Consider the following 23,184-nt stretch of genomic DNA (forward strand, 5'->3'; position numbering starts at 1 on the left):
TGAGTGAACAGGAGATTTCTACTTTACTTCCTAACATGTCTCGTCTCACTAGGGTACAGGGACAAACCTGTCAGCTCCATTTTTCCTAATCAGCTCTCGATGGGATGTGCTGGCGACTGGAATGTCATCAGGAATAACAGTCACACTTGGAAGGCAGCGCACTTAGAAGATGAGCGTTTTAACAACAGCCTGCACCCTCTGCACAGCCCTGTACCTGCTGCACTGACACTCTTTGACCTTGAAGCTGACCTTGACAAGCTAGCACTCTAGACTGTTCAGTATCTGCTTTTTGCTTGAAAAACATCTATTTTCATCTGATGTGGCATTAACAAGTTTGTGCCTCTGTAGTTCAACTGGAAGCTCTAAAAGGCAGCTGAACATGTTGGTGAAAAACGGCAATGAGAGCTTAGAGGTCAACTTTCAACTTAAAAATCATGTTGGGTGAGACGATACCCCTCAATTAATACCCCGATATAAATGGAAATGTTTCTTTATGCATCACCGAAATGTATTCTAGATTGCTTTGGAAATGTTAGCTAATGACCCTCTGTGTTGGAGCCCAACTTTATTATATTTACAGACAGTAATCAAGGTGTATTGAAATAAGGACTTCTCACAGGGCAAGTTGTAGAGGGTTGTAGCAGTTTAAAATGTTGACAAGCTTGGAAAATGCCAGCAATAGTAATTTCCAAGCTTTCTAGCTTGCTAGCCTGTCAGCTTGTTGTCAGTGAGCAAGTGCTTAAACTTAACATTTGTCTCCTAATTTTCTTGAAACCATTCGTCCTTAAATAAGCCTGTACCTGCAATGTCCGCTCGTATTTAATGTACATTAAATACGAGCGGACATTGCAACATGGCAAAGAAGCTGCAAATCCTTTCCCCCAAACACATCAATTAAGCACAGCAAAGTCCTTAAAGGTCCCATATTATGCTTTTTCTGGTTTTATATGCTCTTTAGTGTGTTTTCCAAGTCTCGTGTGCATGTTTAGGCACATGTATGTGCAAAAATTCAAAGTCTGCGGAAACGTGGCTTCTCCTACGTCCTCCTGTTAGCTGTAGCATTAGCCACATGTAACGCTCGGTTCTAGCCCCCCTCGATAAAAATTTGTCAGTGTGGCGTCATTGTCATTGTGAGATCACTGATCTAAGTCCATTGGCTCGTTGTGGCAAGCCCTGCAGCTCATGTTGAAATTTCCGAGAAACGTGCTGAGCAACTGACCAATAACGACAGAGCGGATCGGCAGACCAATCAGAGCAGACTTGGCCCACGTGGAGTCTAACAGCTGCAAATTTAAGGAAAATGATTTTTAAAAAATTGCAATATGGCAAAAGCAAAAAGAAAACAATCATGTAAAAGGTTTTATTACCACTTATGTGAAACACATTGCAATTGTCACAGTCAAAATAATTGAAACATTTCCCATCCAAATGATACAGCCCTTGCCATTTCAAATGATTGGTTGTGCTTCACCGTTCTAAAAGTCTGACTGAACCTATTCACAAGCTGCCACCATGAATAGTTTAAAGAAACAAACTCCAATATTCATTTAATTTATGAAATCTCACACTCGCTTACTCTTACATTATTGAAACAATCTGAGGGTGAACTAGGAGTGAAATGATTTTCCTATTCCGTTTGGTCATGATTGATTTCTTCATTGCTGATCACAGCTCTCTTACTGATAACAGTGTCTCACCCTGACGATGTTTTAAATGTATTCCTTGTTAAAACCAAGTAGTTATGTTTCATGTTAAACAATACAGCTTCCAGCAATGTTCAACTTGTTAAGTTAAAAATGCTAAGTAAGAACTTCACTACACTAATTTAAGCTCCAATTTGTAAAAACAAGTCATTGCATAACTGATTTTCTGAACTGACAAACAGCAGACTGAATCAGGATCCTCAACATACCTCATCACTGTGATGAAGTTTAAACTGTGCAGCTTGCTTTACTGTCTCGGACACTGTGTGTCCTTGTAGCATTAAAACCTTCCCCAGAGCGGCTATAACTGCACTAATGACTACTTGTTATGTGCTGGGAGTGTTTTAAAATGTGGTGACTCTGGTATTGATTAGCAGCCCTTTCAACCCCTTAGATATAATAAAGTCATTTTACTGCTAAAAGGAGGTGTAAAAAAAAAAAAAAAAAACTGAATCCTGGCTGCTGTTCACATTAATGCTCGTATAAGAAAGGTAAAGTACAAGGCAAAATGGGCTTCATTATTGATGACTATTAAATCAGGAATGAAAACAAAATGAAGCTAAAGTGTTGAGGCTACTTAACTGGAATCATAAGATGTTTAGTGTTGTAAATTATTAAAGCAGAAATGTTGGGCCTTTTTGAAATGTTCCCTGTGATTGATTGCAGAGGGCAAAAGAAGCTAAAAACAAACATTTCAATTCTCTGAAATGTTCTCTGATGCAACTCTGCCACCAAGTTTCAACAGAAAGGTGTCATAGTTTTTAGTCTCACTTGTCATTGTGTGACATTGTGCGGGAGAGAGCGAGGTGGAGGGAAGGAGATAATGCAGTGAGCCAATTAATTCCTCCAATCCCATCTCTGATTGCACTTGCGACATCAACATTGCCGCATTTTGCACCTTTTCCCATGCACCAGTTATGCAAATGGTGGCAATTCCACGTCAATGGCAGCGCGTCTTCCTAAAATGAGGATGGGCAAGAAGCGAAAATGAAAAATGAAGAAGGAGGCAGCGACATGAAAGCCACTCAGCCTTGAAATGATTTAATTTAAGTGATGAGGAGTTGACTTTGATAAGTTTGCATTTTAATAATGAATACTGTGACCGCTTCAGGGGTCCAGTTACAAACGCAGAAGCACGCAAAGCAAAAAGATTCAGGCCAACGATTCTGAGAGTCACTGTAAGACAAAACTGAGGGTGAAACTCGTAGTCCAATGTCCTCTGTGTGTTTTTATGTGTGTGTGTGTGTGTGCATGTATGTGGGGATGGTGGTGGTGGTGTGAATCTACAGTAAATTAGACGCTCCTGGGAATTTTTTACTCTGGAGTTGAATTTGCAGCCAGGAGGAGAAGTCTTCGGCCTATAATGAAGGATTTTTCTTTATTTCTTTTTTTAAGATTTTCCAATATGTCATCTCTCGGGTGTGTATGCATATTTAATGAGGCCTCTGCCTCAGTGCGTTTTGAGATGGAGAAGGATTCCAGCATGCTGTCATTATGAGTGATTGTGCTTCCTCATGGCACATTCCTGTTGGATGTGGCAATAATATCAGTCTTTCCCCCCCAAAGCATCACTGATCTAATTACGATTATGACTCTGCAGCAGATGTATATTCATAACCTGTCGCATATCATTTATGATGGGACAGGAATGTAGGTTCCACGGTGCAAAAAGACGTTGGATGTTTTGAATAACAGTTTAAACTGTGAGTTAAAGGCGCAGGCATAATCGATAAGCATTTAACAAAACAGCTAATTCAACTTCTCCGACAACTTAAATCCTACAGAAGATGTAGAACTTGGACAAAATTCAGCTGCAAATAAATTCAGTTTCATGGAAGTCCTGAAATTAACATTAAAATATGCTTATCTGTGTGGTAAAGTTCAACATTGGTGAACTTTGACGAGCAAAAATGAGCTGTTTTTAGTCATAGAAAACCATCTTGACTGCATCCATGTAGACAATATTGACAAATTGAATTCATGCAGGATCCTGCAGGATTCTTTATCTCCAGGACCGCCACCTATTTGACTGGATCCAGCATCTCCTCTGTCCTTATTAACATTTCTAAATACATGGAGTTTAACATTTATTGTCATCTGTTGTGTCACTATTTTATTTTGCATTTAAATCTCTTGTTATTCTTCTTGTGAGCATTTTCAATCTCATATTTTAAAAAAGGAAGGGAGCTAGAGGTCAGTTCAGGGTCAGGTCATGTAGGGACCGCTGAAGCTGGACTTTTGTGCACATCACGAGAGCTAAGTGGATGTTACTGTCTGCGATTTGGTCAAGGCCGAGTGATCAATGGCTGTTTTTTGGACCGTTTTGGCCAAATAAACAAGTCAGCACGTTATCATTGTTATTCTCCACTGTGCTGCTGTGTAGTGCTGATAATGAATTAGAAGAGTGACGAGTGTGATGATGTTGATTGATGCATCCGGCTAATAAACAGGGGAGTGCACGCCCCACATATATAAGTAGATGCTCTGTATGCCAGTGGTTCAAAGCTTGATTCTTTTGAGCCTTGTGGTTTATAAGTGGGCATTTCTGCTGTGAAACTGGTGAAACTGTTGCTGTTTGTGTTAAAACTGGCGATATGAGCGTGTGTAGAGTTGGCGCTGGCCATAGTGCTGAAGCAGAGCAGATTGTCAGCATGTCTGTCAGAAAAGAGAACAAGGACATGTACACAGCTGATTCTACACGCTTCTCTCCAGTTGATTTTGAGCAATTATTTTAAATGCTCCAGTGTCGAGTCGCGAGTCACTTTTTTTTTTTTGCATTTTTGATGCATTCCGCTGTCTTCCCCTGACCCCCCCCCCAGAACCGCACACTCTCTGTACTCTGGTATCTTAGGATTTACAAATTAAGCCCTGACCTCCAGGTCTTGAACATCTTTCAATTTTTCTACAGAAAAAGCATTATATTGAATCTTCCAAGACAAGGGCAGTGAGTATGGTATTTAAATATTTCTGTCTTTGATTAGCGGCTTTTGGGAAACTTTTTAGGCTTCTTATGTAAAGGCTGCTGGTTGGGGAAGTGGACTGTTTGTTTCAGTCCAAAACCACGTAGCAAACGCTCTGGCTAATTTTAGTTCAAATCTAACAGCTAAGAGGTGAATGGTCGAATATGAGCATGTGTCAATATCAGTCAATTAAAAAAACACAACCATTCATTCATCTTATGCTAATCAACCCGGTTAAGATCTTCTTCTTCTGTATTTAGTTAGTTTTGCATCTAGCAAGTGCCGTTTTTGCACTCTAGACTTTTTAAGATTTTTTCATCCAAACTGGCCCTCCATTAAACTTTTAGACTTCAAATAACTTTTTCGAATGACCTATGGTCTGTTAATTCTTCCCAGAAAATAAGTCAATAAAAAGCATTTACAACCTATATGTCGCTACTTTAAATTTATTATCTTTCATCATACTCATCTTCTTCTTTGAATTCGTTTCTGCTCTGGCGTGTGGAGCCTCTTCACAGCAGACTAAATGATCAGCAGTTAAAGTTGAAAGTTGTCTCATATCTTTTTCATGTCCGGAGACATCCCCTGCTTTGTGGGGATCTAATATGTCGTAATGAGCGACCCTCTCTCTCTCTCTCTCTCTCTCTCAGCCACGGCACTCATCAGTAATGAATCGCTCAGAGGAATAGGTCATCTCTGACTGTCTGTAAGATTTACTCACATCCATTTCATGTAGAGCAAGAGGAGGGCCGAGGAGGCTTTCACCTTCTCTTTCTCTCGCTGCCTATTATGACCTTATTCAATGTCCTACATTATGAGGCGTCATATAATTCAATTCCCTTTGGCCAGGACCTGAGAAAGGGGTTCTATTCAAGTGCTGGAGCTATAATATTCAGTATAATGTAATAACCTCAGCTGGCCAAGTGTCCTGAAATGGACAATCTAAAAATGTCACTCACAGAGTTCCCATATCATTTGTTTAGCTCTCTCTTTTTCTCTCATTTCATTCATTTTATTCTCTCCACTTCTGTTTTATTTGCCTTTCCTTCTCTTTCATTTTCTGTCAATCATTTTTATTTTCCATGACTGATTCCGTCTTGTATTTTGTATATTGGTCAGCTTTAAACTCACAGTGTATTTATCCAAAAAAGGGACTTCTTTAAAAGCCCTTGAAGAAGGTTAGGCCAAGCTGCGACCCTAAAATAAAAAGAAACAGAGCTGGAAGAGCACTGAAGTATTTGAGGCAACATCTGTCCGTCCGTGTTAATCACATCCACAAATAAAGTGGTGCAGCCATAACATCACAGGGCCAAAGCCCATGGAGATTTTCAAATAAGGTTTGAAAATCTCAAACTAGTGATTCTTGACAGTGACTGTGAAAAAAAAACAGACCCTGTTTCAATCAAACAACTGATATTTCACATTAGAAACGAGTCTCATTACATTTCAGAGATGTTTTGAGCCTTTGTGTCTCCATCTGTTTAATTTTTTTGTGCAGTCTGCACTTGGCAAACTGACTAAATGAAAAGCACACACACACACACACACACACACACACACACACTCAATCACCCTTTTTTGGGCCAAGCAGTACAATTAACTATGTTAATGTGTTTACGTAAATGCCACCAGTCTTTTTAAATGACAGTGCACTGGATTGTAACATTAAGCAAGTGCAACCAGGTGCCGGCTAGATACATATGAATACCTGAACTATTCATATTTCAATGAACAAGACAGTACACTTTCAAATAATGCTTATGTTTTTGTTTTCTTGTTTTGATTATGAAACTAAACTAATTCATGCGTTAAAACTCAAGCTCCAACAGAATCCGCTCCCCCTTCTCTTCCACTGGAGCAGAAAATGTCTCCTCACAGTGTGACTGAAAATGGTTTTGCCGTACGTTGAACTGATGCTGATTGAACATCGACATCATACGTACACAGATTAAATCAAATGTTCACAGTTCCACAAACACATCAGTAGTGTTAAGATAGCACTGAAACTTCGGGTATTTACCTTTCTGTGCATATTCCACGTCCTTGAAAAGAGCTATTCTTTTAATCTCTACCACTTCGTTTACACTTGAAAGCTGAAAAACAGTACAAAGCGACTGCAGCTCAGTGCAGAAAGGAGAGTATGTTTGTTTTGGAGTCAATCATACTGTATGCCTGTACAGATGGTAAGATACCTGGAGAGTGCATAATAAAGGAATGACGATGATGTTTGTTCATTCAAATAATGGCCAGATCCCATGGTTGCACACGTCTGATTGCCAATACACCTGACCTTCAGGTATTATAGTTTCAGATTCCTGGATTGCAAAAGGAAATTGCACATGAGTTATTTCCAGCCAGGACTTCACAGCCGCTGCTAGAGAAAGGACATTTCTGTCCTCACTGAGGTGGACCACAGGCTGAGATGTGTGAGGGGGAAATTTCACAGCAGCTTTGAGCGGATGTTTGAAGGAAAGGGTTAACTCCTGGCTCTTTGCTTTCATCTTCAAAAATGCTGCTGTGGCTGTTCAGCTCTTGAGGATTTATCATGTTGAACCCCCCTCTGGCACAATGTGTGTCAGTCTTCATATGTACTGTGTGTGTGTGTGTGTGTGTGTGTGTGTGTGTGTGTGTGTGTGTGTGTGTGTGTGTGTGTGTGTGTGTGTGTGTGTGCGCGAAGTGCGTGTGTGTGTGTGTGTGTACGTCCAAATGTGTCCATGCATTTATGTATAGGAAATTAACATCCAAACAGTTTGTGCAAAAGTGTTATGTTGTATTCTTCTTATATGGGAACACAAATCCTCAGAAGAAATAAAGTGAGGTCATTGCTTTCTCAAGGTTTGTATTATTATGGTTATTATATCAGATTATAAAGTTCTTAGGGTTAAGGTTCAGGTTACAATGATGGTTATCTTGCTGCCAAAACAATAATAGAGGATTGCTCGCTGGTGAATAAAGACTTAAATGCATGTTTGAAGGGTAAGAAAGTGCCGCAAGGACTTCTAATCTCAGAATAATAATCAGAGGATGGCCTTTTCTCTGACAAAGTCTCTCCATTTACCTTTTAGTCAATTGTTTGTGTTTCACTGTTATATTTATAACTCAATTCTTCAAAACGCCTCGCTGAACAAATTAAAGGTTGCCCGTGTCTTTATGATGGATTCAAACGGTTTCTAAAGACACACATTTATCACAGCTGTCTGTGTCGGGCTTTCATGTACACCGCCACCGAATGAAGCTCTATTTACAATATTCTGTATGTGTGTACAAGAAGGGTTCATCCTCTGATTAACCACATAACGACCACATGAGCTCACATATTTCCATGAAGCGGGGACAGGAACAAGAAGAAAGAGATTGACTGTATATCAAGTCGTCCTACCTCTGTGCCCGCCTTGGAGGTAGTAACAGAAGCGTCACAGGTGTGAGGTGGGATCACTGTAAGACAGCGGCACGGTGAGAACACTGCTGTGTTCGAGTGCTTATCTGAGTGTGTTTATACTGTATGTGGCGCCCCTGCTCTTTATTTACACGTCCTGCTTCCATTCACAGACTTGCTGCTTGAGGGCAGAACCATTGTTACATCATGCTATATTAAACATCTGGCCTATTAGCAGTTAGCACTAAGGCGTAGCTTATCGTCTTCAATCAATACTTAGTGTTTGTTTTATTTTCTTTGGCTGCACCTCTTGCGATAAGTAATTGCAGGGATGTATGTGGATCAGGATCAAACAGACAGTAGAAAACTTTGAATCACAACACTTTGAAAGAACAGAAAATAAAGGTATTCACTTCAATCACAAATGAGTCAAAGAGCAAGTTTACTATGTGAAAACAAAGCGGGAAAGTTGCTTGCCATCTATAGTGGACCAAGAACTGCTGATTGACTGCGAAAGACTTCACTGACTGTGGTTTGTTGTGATTTTATTTCTGAAGAAGTAAAGTTGCAAACTAAAAGTAAAACTACAAATCCATAGGCTCAGCCATTGTTGTGTCACCACATTTGGGTATTGATAATCACATAAAAGACGTTTTTATGAATGAAAATCTTCAAGATTGTAACATCAAAGCCTAACATAATTCCTTGCAGTGCCAGGTTGTAATTTTTGCAACATTTAATTTGGAAATGTCAAAGCCTGCTTTAAAGGCCAACATGTCACCTTTTGAAGTAAAACTTGAATCATGGCATTTATCAGGGACACCTTTACCCCCCTTGCTGATGTACTGCAGTCTTGTGTCTGGCCCAGAGAATATCTTTTTTGTTGTACCTTCAACATGAAGCTGTTGTGCCTCCTACATTTTTGGGATTGTGGATAAAGAAATCCTTAACTTAATAATAGTCATTTTATTTCGATGAGATTTAGAGTAGATTAGATAGAAAAGGAAGGGAATTAGTATTTCTACCTCTCTACTCTGCACTGCAGCACTATTTGGATGAGATAAGACTTGGTACTATAGTTCCCTGCAGGTACAGTGAAATATGGGCGTCTGTAGTGTTTCTAATTGGAACGGCAGAAGCAATCGGACTGGTTGGCCTCTGCGGGTTGCCTTGACTGGAGACTACAAGACAGAATCACTTCATTTTCTCTTAAAAACTGTCTCAAAGTGTTTATGAAAGCCTGTCTTGTGAGTTTAAGTGAAGAGGGGAAAAAAAGGATTGATTTTCTTTAAATTATTAATCCTTTGTGAGAAACTAATTTCTGCTGCTCCATTAAAGCAAGACTTTGACCGTTTTCAGAGAAGAAAATGACCCGGTAGTTCTGAGTGACAATGTTCATATTTTTGCTACCATTTGCATACTTGATCTGGTATGACATATCTATAAGGTGGCTTATATACTTAACAATAGATAATACAAAATCATTTAATTGATTTAATGGCATATTTCTTATTTTGCTAATGTTACAGTAGGGTTTACTTTTCAATACACATTGATTCTATCATTTTCACCTTCCAATGGGGTTTGGCGAAAAGCTCCACAATTCCAGTAATATGAACCGTCTACATTATTATTGAATAATAGTTCTTGAAGCAGCAGAGACAGAGAGAATGATATGTTCCACAACATTAGTTTATTAAATGGCCATCTCACTGTATTAACACAGCATTATGTAGTAAAATCTTGGTTTTCTAAATCTTTATTTTTTGACATATTGTCTTTTCTCTGCTTTTTCCATGTGAAAGGTTTTGAAGACCTTTCAAACACTGACATTTTTCTCAGTGATTTCAGTGTTTGGGATCTCATGGATGTTCTAAACAACTCAAAAAAGATGTAATATATAAAAAATAAAACTCTTTCAATCCCGTTGGACAAACTTGAAACATTCCTGCCTCAGGCTGAAAATGTTTTCGTCTTATTGCTAAGGAAATGTTTTCACAACAGGTCCGCAACCAAAATAAAAAGTAGTCTTACAAGTCCTCTGCATCACACCCACTTTTTCCACTACACTAAGCTGACAGTTTAAACCCTACCATATCCTGCTCACAACCTTTCAATAGCATGTTTGCAAGATTGTTCAATCTGATTTTTGACTTTTAGAAAGAAAAGCTTCAAATTGAAACATTTTAAGGCTTCAGAGATACTGAATCCATGATACATTCTTTAACTTTGTTACAGCTGAACACCGTTATGGGCTCCTGAAAGGCAAACGAACACAAACCATGAACTGAACACAAAAAATCCACTAGAAAGGTTTCTCTACTGGAGACCAGTTTGTAATATATGTTTATTCGTATGAATAAACTGTCTATGGACATTTATAAAGACAGTGTTGGTGTGTTTTTCTTGATCACCTTGAAAAGCTAATTGCATTGGCTGGTTTTATACAATTTCAATGTAAACAACCTTTAATACAATAACCTTTACTATCTTGGTTTTCATGATACCTCCTAACATGAGTCACGCTGTGACTGTGTCATTGGGTTTTACTCATGAGACTGTGCTTTGATTAAAAAGGACTAGATGTGCGGATATCAAAAGTTGACATAAATCCACTCCACAAATTAGCCCTTCTGTCATGGCTCCAATTTCCATACCATATAAACCCATGCTGCTGCAAAACGCACTGGAACGCTGCATCAAGTGTTGACTCAGTGACACTGGTTTGAATCAAATGGATTGGCTGTGTGGGAATCAATATCAAATGTGAATCTGTTTCTGTGATAAGTCTGATTCCTGCCTGAGGATTCAGCATTGTCTCCTTCTCTCTTGTCAGCACGCCTCAGCGGCTGCATCCTGTGCTCTCTGAGTAATATGACACAGACACAGAGAGGGCGAGTTAATGCACTGAAAAGATACTGAGAAGAGGAAGGGGAGAGATACTGATTTGAGGAGAGGGAGACGAGTAGGGGATAGATACTCGGCGATGAAGAGAGCAGAAGCAGAGACAGACATATATACAATGGCAGACAAACTCCTCGTCCGTCACTGAATCATGTTTGTCATTCTTGCCGAATGAAAAGGAGAGCGATGCTTCATCCCAGGGGGAGCTCTGACGGCTGCTCCTTGATGTCTTTGAGACTCTATATTCTGTATTCATTTATTCCCACGCTCACATCATTTTAAGGCTGCATTTGTGTTTATTTGTGGAAGATCTACAGCAGGGCCACAGTCAAAATTTCAAACCTGAGAAATCTTTCCACTTAATCAACAAAAGGGGTTCATACAAAAACACAAACACCTTCTCAGAGGATAATTTATGTTTGGAACAATTTGGCAACAATGGGCTGAATCATTGTGAAGGAACACAAGCTGTCTGACAATCTATGCCAAAGCAGAAAAGTAAAATGAGCAGTCCAAGGAGCAATATGTAAGATATCGACTGAATTGTCATATAAAGACCTTACTATGTTATCAAACATGAAGGAAACATGCTATGTTGAAGTAATGGCTTCTATTACATCAATGCAGCAGCCAGTATGTCCTCCTTCTAAGTTTAGATTACAGTCCAAGATTTATTTTTGGGCTTTTTGTGCCTTTAATGGAGAGACAGGACAGTGGATAGAGTCGGAAATCAGGGAGAGAGAGTGGGGAATGACATGCGGGAAAGAAACCACAGGTGGGATGTGAACCCGGGCCGCCCGCTTGAGACGACAGCCTCCATACATGGGGTGCGCGCACTAACCACTGCGCCCCCCAGAGAAGGTATTTTAAGGCTTTTAAAGGCACCCCAATACGGCCAATTTGGACGCCCCTCGGTTTGCCAGGCAAACTGCAAAACCAACAGGTATTGCAGCGTTGGGCAAGCAAACTGGTTCAGATATAACTGATTCTACTTCCAAAATAAAACATCGGCATCTTTCTCATAAGCTCCACAACTACAAATGTGTTAAAATATTGATAAATACTGTAGATTCTTATAAAAAAATGTAACGTCACAATGCTAAGATAGAGCGCAGAGGGTTTCAAGACCGATGCAGAGCTCGCTAAACGGCTAAACACTGAAGCTTGAGTTTACGCGACATGTAAACCCGAGTGTGCAGCTTCCTAAATGTTTACCATCCTGCTGCAGAGTTTTCGGCTATTTTAGTTTTAATGATAGAATGTGAGAGTGTTTGGATTAAAGACCCAACTTAATGATTGCTTTAAAAGTCGTGCACACTGTGATTATTATGGTCATTTTTAACGTATCACAGATTATTAAAGATAAAAGACTATATGAATAACACCAAAGAGTGAAGAGCTTCATTCTTGCACCTGAAAACAAATCACAGTTCCATCGCTGCTGAATCACCATAAATTGATTCAGAGTCTCAAACACAATGAATTTAAGCCATAGGTTGTATTAACATTTCTCACTGCAGATTTCTGAGCTCAATCATGGTCGCTTGTAACAGAAATGCATCTTGGAAATTAAAATTAATATCTTATTTAACTTTTTACTTACACAGTCTTTGTTCTTTAAAAGAAAAATATTTTCCAAATGAATTCTTGTTTTGTACTGATGATCCAACAAGCAGTTTCATGAAGCTCTAAGCCATAGATGAGCTCTGACTGTCAATCCCACTCAACAGCCTTTTAGCCTATAGCTCCTCCTACTCTATACCTGTCATTTTGGGTAAACTCACTTTCTGTTTTAACTCATAATAAAGAAAATGTGGCATGTTTATGACCTGTCTGTTTCTCTGTACTTGTAAATGTATAACCAGATTTGCTTTGCAGAGATTTATTTATGAATCAATAAATCTCTGACTACTGTGTTATATAAACAATATACATTTATTAAAATGAACCTTCAAATCTCTTAATTTACCCCCAGAGGTCTAGGTTCATTTTTTGTATATAATTGTAAATGAGCACGACATACATGTTTTTTTTCCCATTCCGGTTTCTCTCCGTTGACAAATCACAGATTTTAATTCAAACCGTTGGTTCAATAATCAGCCTTGCTCTTTTACCACAGCGAATGGGAAGGGGCCCTTTATCATTTTATCATTACAATCGGATATTAAGGTTCAAATTTCTCCCCTATCTACATCTCTCCTGAGCCCATTTTTTTTGTTCACTGATTTGAACTAATTGTTCCATCAAATCATCAAATCCTCCTCCTGTTCTCTAAATGTCTTCACCACTTATTATTTTTAATCTGTTTCACATATCATTAAACTCAATATTTGTTTCATTATTAACTTTATCTCTCCACTGATGCTTTACCATCTAGTTTTGTGGCTGCAATTGCATAGCCTCAGATAAAGCTGTCCTCCCTTCGCCTTCATGTATTAAATCTCATCAGTACTCTAACAGTGCAGTTTTTGTAAATCACTTTCAATTTTTTTAAGGAAAACATTTAAATTTATTTTTAAAAAAGATACCAGAAGTGTAAAAATAATCAATGTGGCTTTGTCTCTTTCGCCGCACAACAAAATTAAATAAACCACGGATGTATTAATCCTGCCTGGTTTAGTTAGACACATGTCCAATGTATTACCAATCATTCAAAAATGGTTGGAGAAACAGTTCTTGCATGTTCTGCTCCAAACTTATTTGTGCAAGTTTCACGGTTGAAATTGTACACACATAAACCATAAATGTCTGTTGTAGATGTGATGTCCCCCAAGGGTCTAATTTAGGTCCTCTTTAATATTCCATTTTCTAGAAGCCACTGGGCCAAACCTTTCAAAAACACTTGATTTGCATGTATGTGCTGATGGCACACAACTTAATGTTCTCCTTACATCTTTTGCAATCTAACTGTAAATATAGCCCAAGTGCTTGTCTGTCTCTTTTACCTCAAGAACCTAAACATAAAACTTTTGGAAATGAAATCCAAATATACCAGCCCTCTCTATCTACTCCTCCACAATGTACACTTATTTATCCTGTATGGAAAGTTAGTCCAAACTTCAGGGCTGTATCTGACTCCAAGATAACATTTAACAAGTGTAATGCATTTCCAAGTATTGTAGGTGGTACCATCATGCTTCATTCAGACGAGAAAAAGATCTAAAATGAAATCACTTTGAGCTGCAGATATTAAGTAAGTTTATTTCTCTAAACTGGCCTTTGCCGTAAGTCAATCGCTTGCCTCCAGCTCATCCAAATCATTTAACTTTAAAAAACTCTTGGCTCACTTGACTCACTGACACTGTGTGAATTAAAGATTTTGATTCCAACTTTTAAGGTTTTGGATGTTCAAGCACCTGCAATACTTATTGTTGATGTGCTTTTACTTTTTCTTAGAATCTCAGGTAAGGATCATTCTGTTGTTTCATCTTGCTTTGTTATTCGAGCTTACGAGTAGCATGGACAGACCGGTCTCAGGTATCTGGGAGTAGAAAACTCTGACATCTTCAAGATCCTTCTTTTCAAACTCACTAATTTGAACTATGTCTTAGTATTGTTTTCATGTTCTCCGTCATTTAATGGTTATGTTCTGATTACACTTTTCAAAATATTATTGAAATCTCATTAATTTAGATTTTTATTCATTACCCAGATGTTTTAAGTGATGTCACTGTATCTCTGTTTACAATAGTGCGGTTTACATAAAGTTAGTATTCAAAGTGTTCAATGGTTCAATTTCATGCCACTGTTTTCTGAAGTGTGTTCCTTTTATTTTGTCCACCTCAATGTTTATCCCCACTGGGGCTGTCAGCGTACAAGCCCCTCCAAACCCTTTTCCTCTCATCCTCGTTAAACCAGCATCTGCTGAGGTAAGAGGCCTGAAACCCCCCTACCATACACACACACACACACACACACACACACACACACCACACACACTTTCCCCCCTCCTTTGCACTGCATTCTCTTGAGCCTGCCATCTGCCACAGAGTTGGACAAGACCCCACTAACATGGCAGCCACACACATACACAAGACCCCACTAACACGGCAGCCACACACATACACAAGACCCCACTGACACGGCAGCCACACACACACACACACACAAGCCTCACTAACACGGCAGCCACACACATTCACACAAATACACACACACATCGGTTTATACCCTCATTTCAAACCCTTGCAATTGCTGGAAAACAGTTCCAGAACAGATGCACATGAATGCACACAGTACACACACACACACCACACAAGCCAAAGTTAGCCAGGCTGCATATTTAATGAGGAGCCCCCCTGTGTGACAGAACAGCTTGCAGGGTCATAATGGTTTAGTGCAGAGCCCCACCCCACTGAATAGAGCCAGTGCACTCCTCCCCTCCTCTGTGAGGCAGGGAGGACAGAGGGAGAACAACTAACTCTAATTACTCCTCCGAGGCTCTCTGGCCCCTCCAGCATTTTTATTTCAGGAGTTGAGAGAGAGAAGGAGAAGAGAGAGGAGAGGTGAGGACGCTGCAAACAGAAGAAAGACCCCTGCTGACTGAGCATGAAACATCTCCCCGTGGCTCCCCCTCAGCCTCCTATCTTCTCTCCTTCTCTGCTTGTTGTACATAATGCCCCCCTCACTTTCACTGCAATTGTTCATCACCCCTCAGTCATCCACAGTGAATAATGATGTTTCCTCTTGGAGAGAAAGAGGAAAAAAGGAGCACGCCCAAGGCCATGCATTCTGATAGTCTAAGCATTCCCCAGTCACACTCTGGCTCGGGCAGAATCAACAGTGCAGCACAGAGGAGGGGAGGGGAGGGGGGGGAGGAGGATGCATGCATGAGCCGCATCCTCCTGCATCCATATTCTCTGGGTGTTGTGTTTGTTTGTCTGTTGTGTTTCTCTCATTATTTACAATCTGTATCATCCAGAAGTCCCTCTGCATTTCACCCCGCTGAAAATAAACACAGATGCAGGATGAAAGAGAGGAACAGCGGTCGTCACAGAAGTTGCCCTCGTCTCTCACCAACAGACTTGGACGAATTAGCGGCATTACATCTGCTCTCTGGGGACAGTCGCTCTTGCCTGCCCCTACCATGATACCATCATCATCATTGTCATCCTGGATGGAGCCCGTGGAGGGCTGAGGCTACTTGAGGAGAGATTCCTCCTCAGAGAAAGTGAAGCTGAAGAGACAGCTGGGCCTGAGTCTCGAGTCTTGGGCTATTTCAAAAAGGCTGCGCAGTTCATTGCAGCCAGAGCAAATGAACCACCCGCTGCACCATCATATTTATTTTCTTGTGGGTTCATTTGCTCTGTTTGTAATTTACCCAGAATAGATCTGAATCTATGGTCTTAACCAGGCGTTCAGTGATTGACAGGAAATAGGGCTGAGGTTATTTGGTAAGATTGCTTAGCTGAGGTCATATTTGATCATATTCTTGCAGCAAATGTTTTTTTTTTTTTTGTCATATTCTACAAGCTAATAAAATCCTTAATAACCAGACCATGTGCAGCATTATGGTCCCGCTGTAATAGAACCCATTAAAGGCACATTATCTGGTTCAGTGTGTCTTTCCGTTGCCTGTGCTGATGTAGGATGAAATGGGCCATTCTAATCCTCATTAACATAGCTAATTTCACATGAGAGAAAGTTGATAGTGGGTGTCAAAACTACTCAAAGGTCACCCAACCAAGCTACAGCATGTACACAGGCGCTGATGTTTATTTCTTGAAAGGTGTAGATGTTTAAACTCTTCAAACATTTACTAAGTGTTTTGTTTCACTCACTCTAAGTCTTCCTCAAAGGCAGTGCAGTGTCATTGCTGCTGTTGTGTAATGTTTGACGAATAGGCACAGCAGGCAGAGCAGTGCATGCATAAGAAAATGGATAAAGTCATCAAATCCAGCAGATGATAGTTGATCATGCGCACATTAGCTAAAATGGGATAAAAGGAGAGACAAAGAGGGGAAAAATGCCAGAAGATAATCAACCTTGTCTCTCCCTTTTCCTAATGCTGTGCAGGCTACCACTGACCTTTGCTTGGAGTGAGGGAACAAACATGTGACATGTTGCTCCTTCAGCAGACTCCATGTCACAAAGCTATGTCACAGGAGGACGAGGGGACGAGACTGACATTGGAGGCATGACGATGCTGCCACATGACCTTAACAGGGGACAATTAACTGAGCGTCACACTCCTCAGGCCAGCTTGTGTTTGACTGAGGCTTGTGTATCTGACTGAGCAGAGAGATCACGCACATTTGTGTTTGGTGATAAATCAACAACAAAGACATTCTGAGCTTGTACAGGGCACTGATCTGACTCCATTTGTGGGTACGATGATGTCTTAGGGAACTTTTGAAAGACTTCAAGATGACATAAGACTGTAGTTTCAATTGATTCAATTTGATTTTCAAATAAAGTCTGTAAAATGCAGCTGAAACAATGCCACCAAGACATTAAGAAATATATTACCTTCTAACCAAACAAATTCAAGTTTTAACAAGACAAAAAGATGTTAACCTGAACATGACTATTTTCAGATTTGGTTCTTTGTGTGAAAACATTCAAATTTCCCAAGGGAATATTTTACAGTGTAGATTATTTGAAATGAAATGTCTTGACACATTGAGGATACCTACTCTATGTGACATAGTGGATGCCTTTAGAACTTCACAAAAACCTGCAGATGTTTCACACAAATTTGCCAGTCTTTCAAAATTCATTATAGCGGTGAGACAGTAAACATCTTCGATAACAGCGGTGGAGGGAAGCCACAAGAAATACGATTTTTTTCTTTTGATTTAAGAAAGTACTCACTCAGTCACCCTTCTGCGGGCGGTGATGCTGGCCACGATGACACTCTCTGGTCTCGGGGTGGCCACAGCCTTGAAAGTCCCCTTCCAAAACTTCTCAAAGAGCAGCTTCTCCTCCAGCTGCTGTAGTCCGGCAACACTGCGCTGTGATCCCAGGGCTGGAGGGGGGCCACAGGTGCCAAGCTGGAGTGAACATGGGGGCTGCATCTGTGGTTCTCAGTCTCCAAACCAGACCGGTCGAGGAGTCTCTCATGGAAATACACAAAAGCACTCACGCTGGTTGTCGCTCAGGAGCTGTCCAAGTACTGAATCAAACGGTGCAAAGTGCAGCAAGTGTTTCGGCATCGGTCCTCTCCTCTCACAGCAGCAGGTCAATGTGTCAGCGCGTCTGTCTGCCCCCGCACTCTTCAGTGGGAGCGTGGGGAGAGGGACAAAAGCTGACCCTCTCCAACTGGAGGCTGGGTATTGTTCTCCCAGATGAAGGAAGGAGGGGTGAGGGAGATTTAGTTTCTTTCCCTCCGCCTCTTCTCTTCTGTCACATCTGCTGCTTTTTGGAACGGAGTCTAGGTCTAGGGCTGGGAGTCGCTCTTTTTCTCCCAGCGTGCTCCCATCGGCAGCTTTTACACAGACTAAGCAGGCATCGCTCACGAGAACCGGAGCGTGTCTCAGTCCTGCGGAGTGAGAGAGCAAGTGGCTATTCTTGTTGCTGGAGTGCAATGTTTTGGTGTAGAGATGATTGGACGCCTACACACACCGGTTCAGGGCAAGTGTTGCTGCGGCGTGTCTGAGGGCAGGCATGGGTGTGGGTTGGCGAGTGTGCGGGTGAAAAGCGAGTAAGGAGCTCAGCTGATGGCAGCTTGTTTTGTGTCTCTCAGGCTGTGACGTCAAAATTGGGGGCTGGACGGAGAAGAGAGGGAGTCCTCCTGTCAACCTCTCTCTCTCTCTCTCTCTCTCTCTCTCTCTCTCTCTCTCTGTGTCTGTGTTATACTTGTCTCTTCCTACAACACCCATGATTATGTTCACTTCCCCTCCTGACATGTGGCGGGATGTCTCTTTCTTTTCTGTTTCTTTCCTTCTTTTTGTCTTTGTTCTCTGCCTTTTCCTAGCGCACATTTTCCTGATTGAAGCTACACAATTAAAGAAGAAGCTAACTTTGTCCCTTTAGGAAACTTAGATGCATATTTCCGTTACTAGATTCAGACATTTTAAGGCAAAATAATAATAATTAATTGTCAGATGAAGCTACATCAAATTCCCTTATGAAAACAGATAATCCTCGACTGAGTGAAGTTTACATTTCTTAAAGGTATTTTTGGTTTTCATACCAATGAAATCCGTTGCTTTTCTTGTTTACATTCCTTTCTTCATATGTGCATAATATGAGAAAACAGAGAGTAGAATTTTTTTTATTTCCAGCTCTTCCATTTATCACCATGCTTTTAGAGTGACAGACAGAGCTATCAGCTTCCTGCAGCTTTTTCCAAACCATTACATCTTCCACTGAACCTTTGTGCAATGTGTTATGTTGCTGTTCATTACTGCTCGGAAATGTATTGGCTTTTTTTTTTTTCGTGTCTGTTATATTGAACCTACTGTCAGCATCACCGTGACTGATGCTGATAGTGAACAAGTCAAATTTTCTCAGGGAGCGAAATGAACGTCATCATCATCCTTAAGCTGTGTGTGATGACAACACATCGCTCGAAAATAACAGCTGCACAGTTATCGAACGTTAAATGATAACTGCAGGAAAAGTTAAATTACAGTACTACTTTACAACGAATTGTTGTATAACAATAGTGAGTAAAGGCTTTTCTCAGATTTATTTTTCCAATAGTCATAGCTGTAGAATGTGAAGCTTCAATTACTTGTTCCTTTTTTACAAGTGAATCCCCAAAATAAACTCAGAATTCCAACTAAACGAGCCTTAAGTTTTCACACTCTAGTGGCATGACTCATACAAATTGATTGACATTGCAATATCTTAATGAAACTGCGATATATTTTGTGATTTAAAAAAAATATCATCCTTGATTATTACTAAAGAGTTGAAACCCCAACTTTCTCACCTAGTTCCATCATTAATTGAAAAGTGCTGCATGCTATGGTGAAACACTGTTAAGTTTTGTGATTACTTTCTCCCTCCCATTCATTATTAACTCTACTTCTGCAAAATCTTGTAAACTCGGTCAGTCTTTCGCTCTTTCTTCTCCTCTTTGCTCACACACAAACATGATCAGCGTCTTGGACAAAAGGCTGAGGAAATCAGCATAACAAAAGACCCGGCTCAGTGAGGACCAGCCGGAGCATGTGGCTGACACAAACCTCCCCCCTCGAGGGAGTTTAGCTTTTCCCTGCCTCCTACCTCCTACCCTCCCTTCCTCTCCTCTCCAATCTGCTTCAACACGACACATAACACGGAGCAACAGCTCAACAATCTCCACCCCAGTGCTATCTTCTTTTCTTCTTCGCCTGTCTCTAATGCTGCATATCATCGGCAGCTGTAACACACAGGAAATCTTTGGATCTTTTTGGATACTACAGGAAATACACCACACTACAACTGACAGCCTGTGTAATACCTCACAGGATGGATACTCTTCAAAAGATGTTGGAAATTGCATTAAATCTGAAATGTGGTCATCCTCGGTGCAGAACTTTACTTTTATCAGTGCATGCATTCAATTAATATTTTCTTTTTGCAGTTCTTGTCAGCTTTCAAACATTTGCTTTGGTAAATATTTTGTGACTACGTCTGATTGATACGTTCTTCAAAACAGAACTGCTTGCAGCATTGCACAGATGTGTGTTGTACTTGTTTTTACAAATTTGCTATAAAATCTAAATAGGCTTTCAAATTTCATGACAACCCTTGGTTTCCATTAGTTTAAGGATAAGAGTAAAATCCGCCTCCAAAGGCTCAGCCACTTTGAACAGTGAATTGACTTGTGTGCTGAGCAGTTGTGAGCACTAACAACTCTTAATACTGACCTCAATAAGAGATTTAAGGGACTCATCCAGGAGGTGATTATTGACTGTCAAAAAGCATTACATATTTGAATATTTTAAAGATAGATTCATCAATTCATCGATCTATTGAGGACTTTAATTATGAAACATCATCAGGCAAAATAATGATCTCTAAGGAAAATTGGTGATGTAAGGACGCTGTCAATTAATAAACAACCAACTGACGTGGAAGATGAACATATGTCCTTTCCAAGGAAAAAATGATGACATTTTATAAATTAAAGACAAAGGACCCACCACCAACTCCTACATGAAAATCGTAACCCAAATTTGTGATATTTTTTTCGACCAATTGGATTTATTGAATGAAAAATAGTGCAGTATGGACCTCAGATGGTACGAAACATGTGACGGAATAAAGAGAGGGAGCAAAACCTTCATTTTTTTAAGAGCGCTTCATAGACTTTTTGACAGTTTTTTTTCCAGTCACAAGTTCAAGACCCACTGAAAACGGCTCTGCGACCACCGACCCACCAGTTGAGAACCGCTGGCTTAAATCAAACAGCATCTATATACCAGAACTAGTTTGCTTCTTTACATCGGGAACCATGAAACCAACAGAGCTAGCACAATAATGAGTCTGTAGAAGGAACACCACACCACAATATTCCAATGGGAAGTTGGAGGTGTGGGCATGAATTCATATCTTTCCCTGCTAATAGGTATGCATAAAGACACAGCTCCCTACCTCGTCTGGATTAATAATGAATATATTAACAGATAACATGAAACCTTGATGTATAACAACCGCAGTCACTTAATGATAAGTGGCTGCTTCATCAGTGTGCTTTGCATAAAGATTGGCGAGACGCACTCTTGAATCAAACCAGAGGGCAGAGACAACCTGCTCCAGCAAAACACAGAATATGTTTCATTTATGGAAGGGAATATCACAAAGACGACTCTGCCGCGAGTTGGATTCAGGGTTACATTGGAGGGCTGTGCCGAGGGCAGTGAGTTGGAATTCCTCCTGCTGAGTGTTTTTATGAAGTGCTTGTGCTGGCACTGGTTTTATATGGAAAGTTGAGCTGAAGGACACAGAGCTGTTGTGGAAGAAGTCATTAAACGTTGGAAAGACAATCATTTCATGCTTTAGCCTTGGTGTTTTCATGAAGAGACCTGCGAGACAATAATGGGTTTTGAAGTGTTGGATGGCATCAAATACATACAGTATTCACAACTGAACGCTATTCAACTTCACTGATCCTTTCAAGGCCATATCACAAAAGCATAACATAAACATAAACTCAAAAGCTGAATTAATTTCTTATCAACAAGGTCTTGCTTTACAAGACACCCAAATAATTGATTGAGTCCCAAACTGTGGTAAGTGTAAAAATGGGAGTACATGAGCATTAGCTTGAACTTGAGTAGCACAGAAGGCTTTGCAAAAAGACCCAACAAAATGGCATTGCCAAGTAGACCAAGACCCAAAATCATTACCAAAATAAATCGTGTAGGTGATTGTTCCAAGCTGCACTGCTATCATAATGTTTGTTCACTATTTGCCTTCAAGAAAACTGTAGCCATCAGTTGTAAGTTTAATGGAAATCCACAGCATCAGTCAATAGAGAAAATGTTGACTCTGCCATTGTCAATTACACAATAATATCAGGAACAAAACTCCTGAAAGATAAAAGTCAGCTCGCTTGTCTGACTTCCTGTCCGGGCTGTCATATTCTGTCCAGCTTGACAGGAGACGGGCCGCAGTGCGCGCTGTGTGAACACAATGATTGACTAGAGTGGCAGCTAAGTACGGCATAGTGCGTGGCGCTGACGGACCTCGGTGCGCACGGAGTATGTGTGAATTGAGGGTCTTTGAGGGATGAACGTTAATGTTCAGTCAGTGACTACAGCAGATTTAAAGGTCACACGGTATGCACAAAATACACTTTACCATGTTTTTCTAACACCAATGTGTGTCCCTAGTCTGTCTACACACCCCCCGATAATGAGAAAAGTCCATCCTCTCTGTCTTTCGGCTGCTCCACCTTTCAGAAAATATGTGCTCAAAAAGGCCGTCTGGAGATTTTCCCTTCATGACATCACAAAGGGCAGTAACCACTCCCCCAGGTGGGTGACACGTGTTTGTTCTGCCCTCTGAGTCTGCCTTCTCACAGCTCATTTGCATTTAAAGGTACAGACACAGAAACAGCCTGTTCTGAGCAGGGCTGAAAAAGAGGGCTTTATAGGCATGATCAAATACAGGATCAGAGTGGATTTATAACAAGAAACTTCACAGACATGTTTTGGGGAGCTCTCAGACTTATTTAAACTGGTTGAAAAGGAGGATAATATGTATCCTTTAATGTGCAACTGAAATGACTGCAATTCTATTAAAGGCACGCTGTCACTATTATTGTTATTTTATTTTATTGTTTATGCTTTGGAAATTAGGTTTT

The 23,184-nt window shown here is 40.4% G+C and overlaps 1 protein-coding gene across 1 annotated transcript in view; it reads right to left on the reverse strand.

Annotated features, from left to right (window-relative positions):
* The window catches only part of srrm4 (serine/arginine repetitive matrix 4), a 68,342-nt gene extending 49,742 nt beyond the window's left edge, over positions 1–18,600 (reverse strand). Inside the window, exon 1 of the mRNA XM_061038391.1 lies at positions 17,757–18,600. Coding sequence (XP_060894374.1) covers positions 17,757–17,959 — 203 coding nt within the window. The 5' untranslated portion in view covers positions 17,960–18,600. The remainder of the gene's footprint in view (positions 1–17,756) is intronic.
* Between the last annotated feature and the right edge of the window lie 4,584 nt (positions 18,601–23,184).

This window comes from Labrus mixtus, chromosome 5, assembly GCF_963584025.1.
Source record: "Labrus mixtus chromosome 5, fLabMix1.1, whole genome shotgun sequence".
Classification (NCBI taxonomy): Eukaryota; Metazoa; Chordata; class Actinopteri; order Labriformes; family Labridae; genus Labrus; species Labrus mixtus.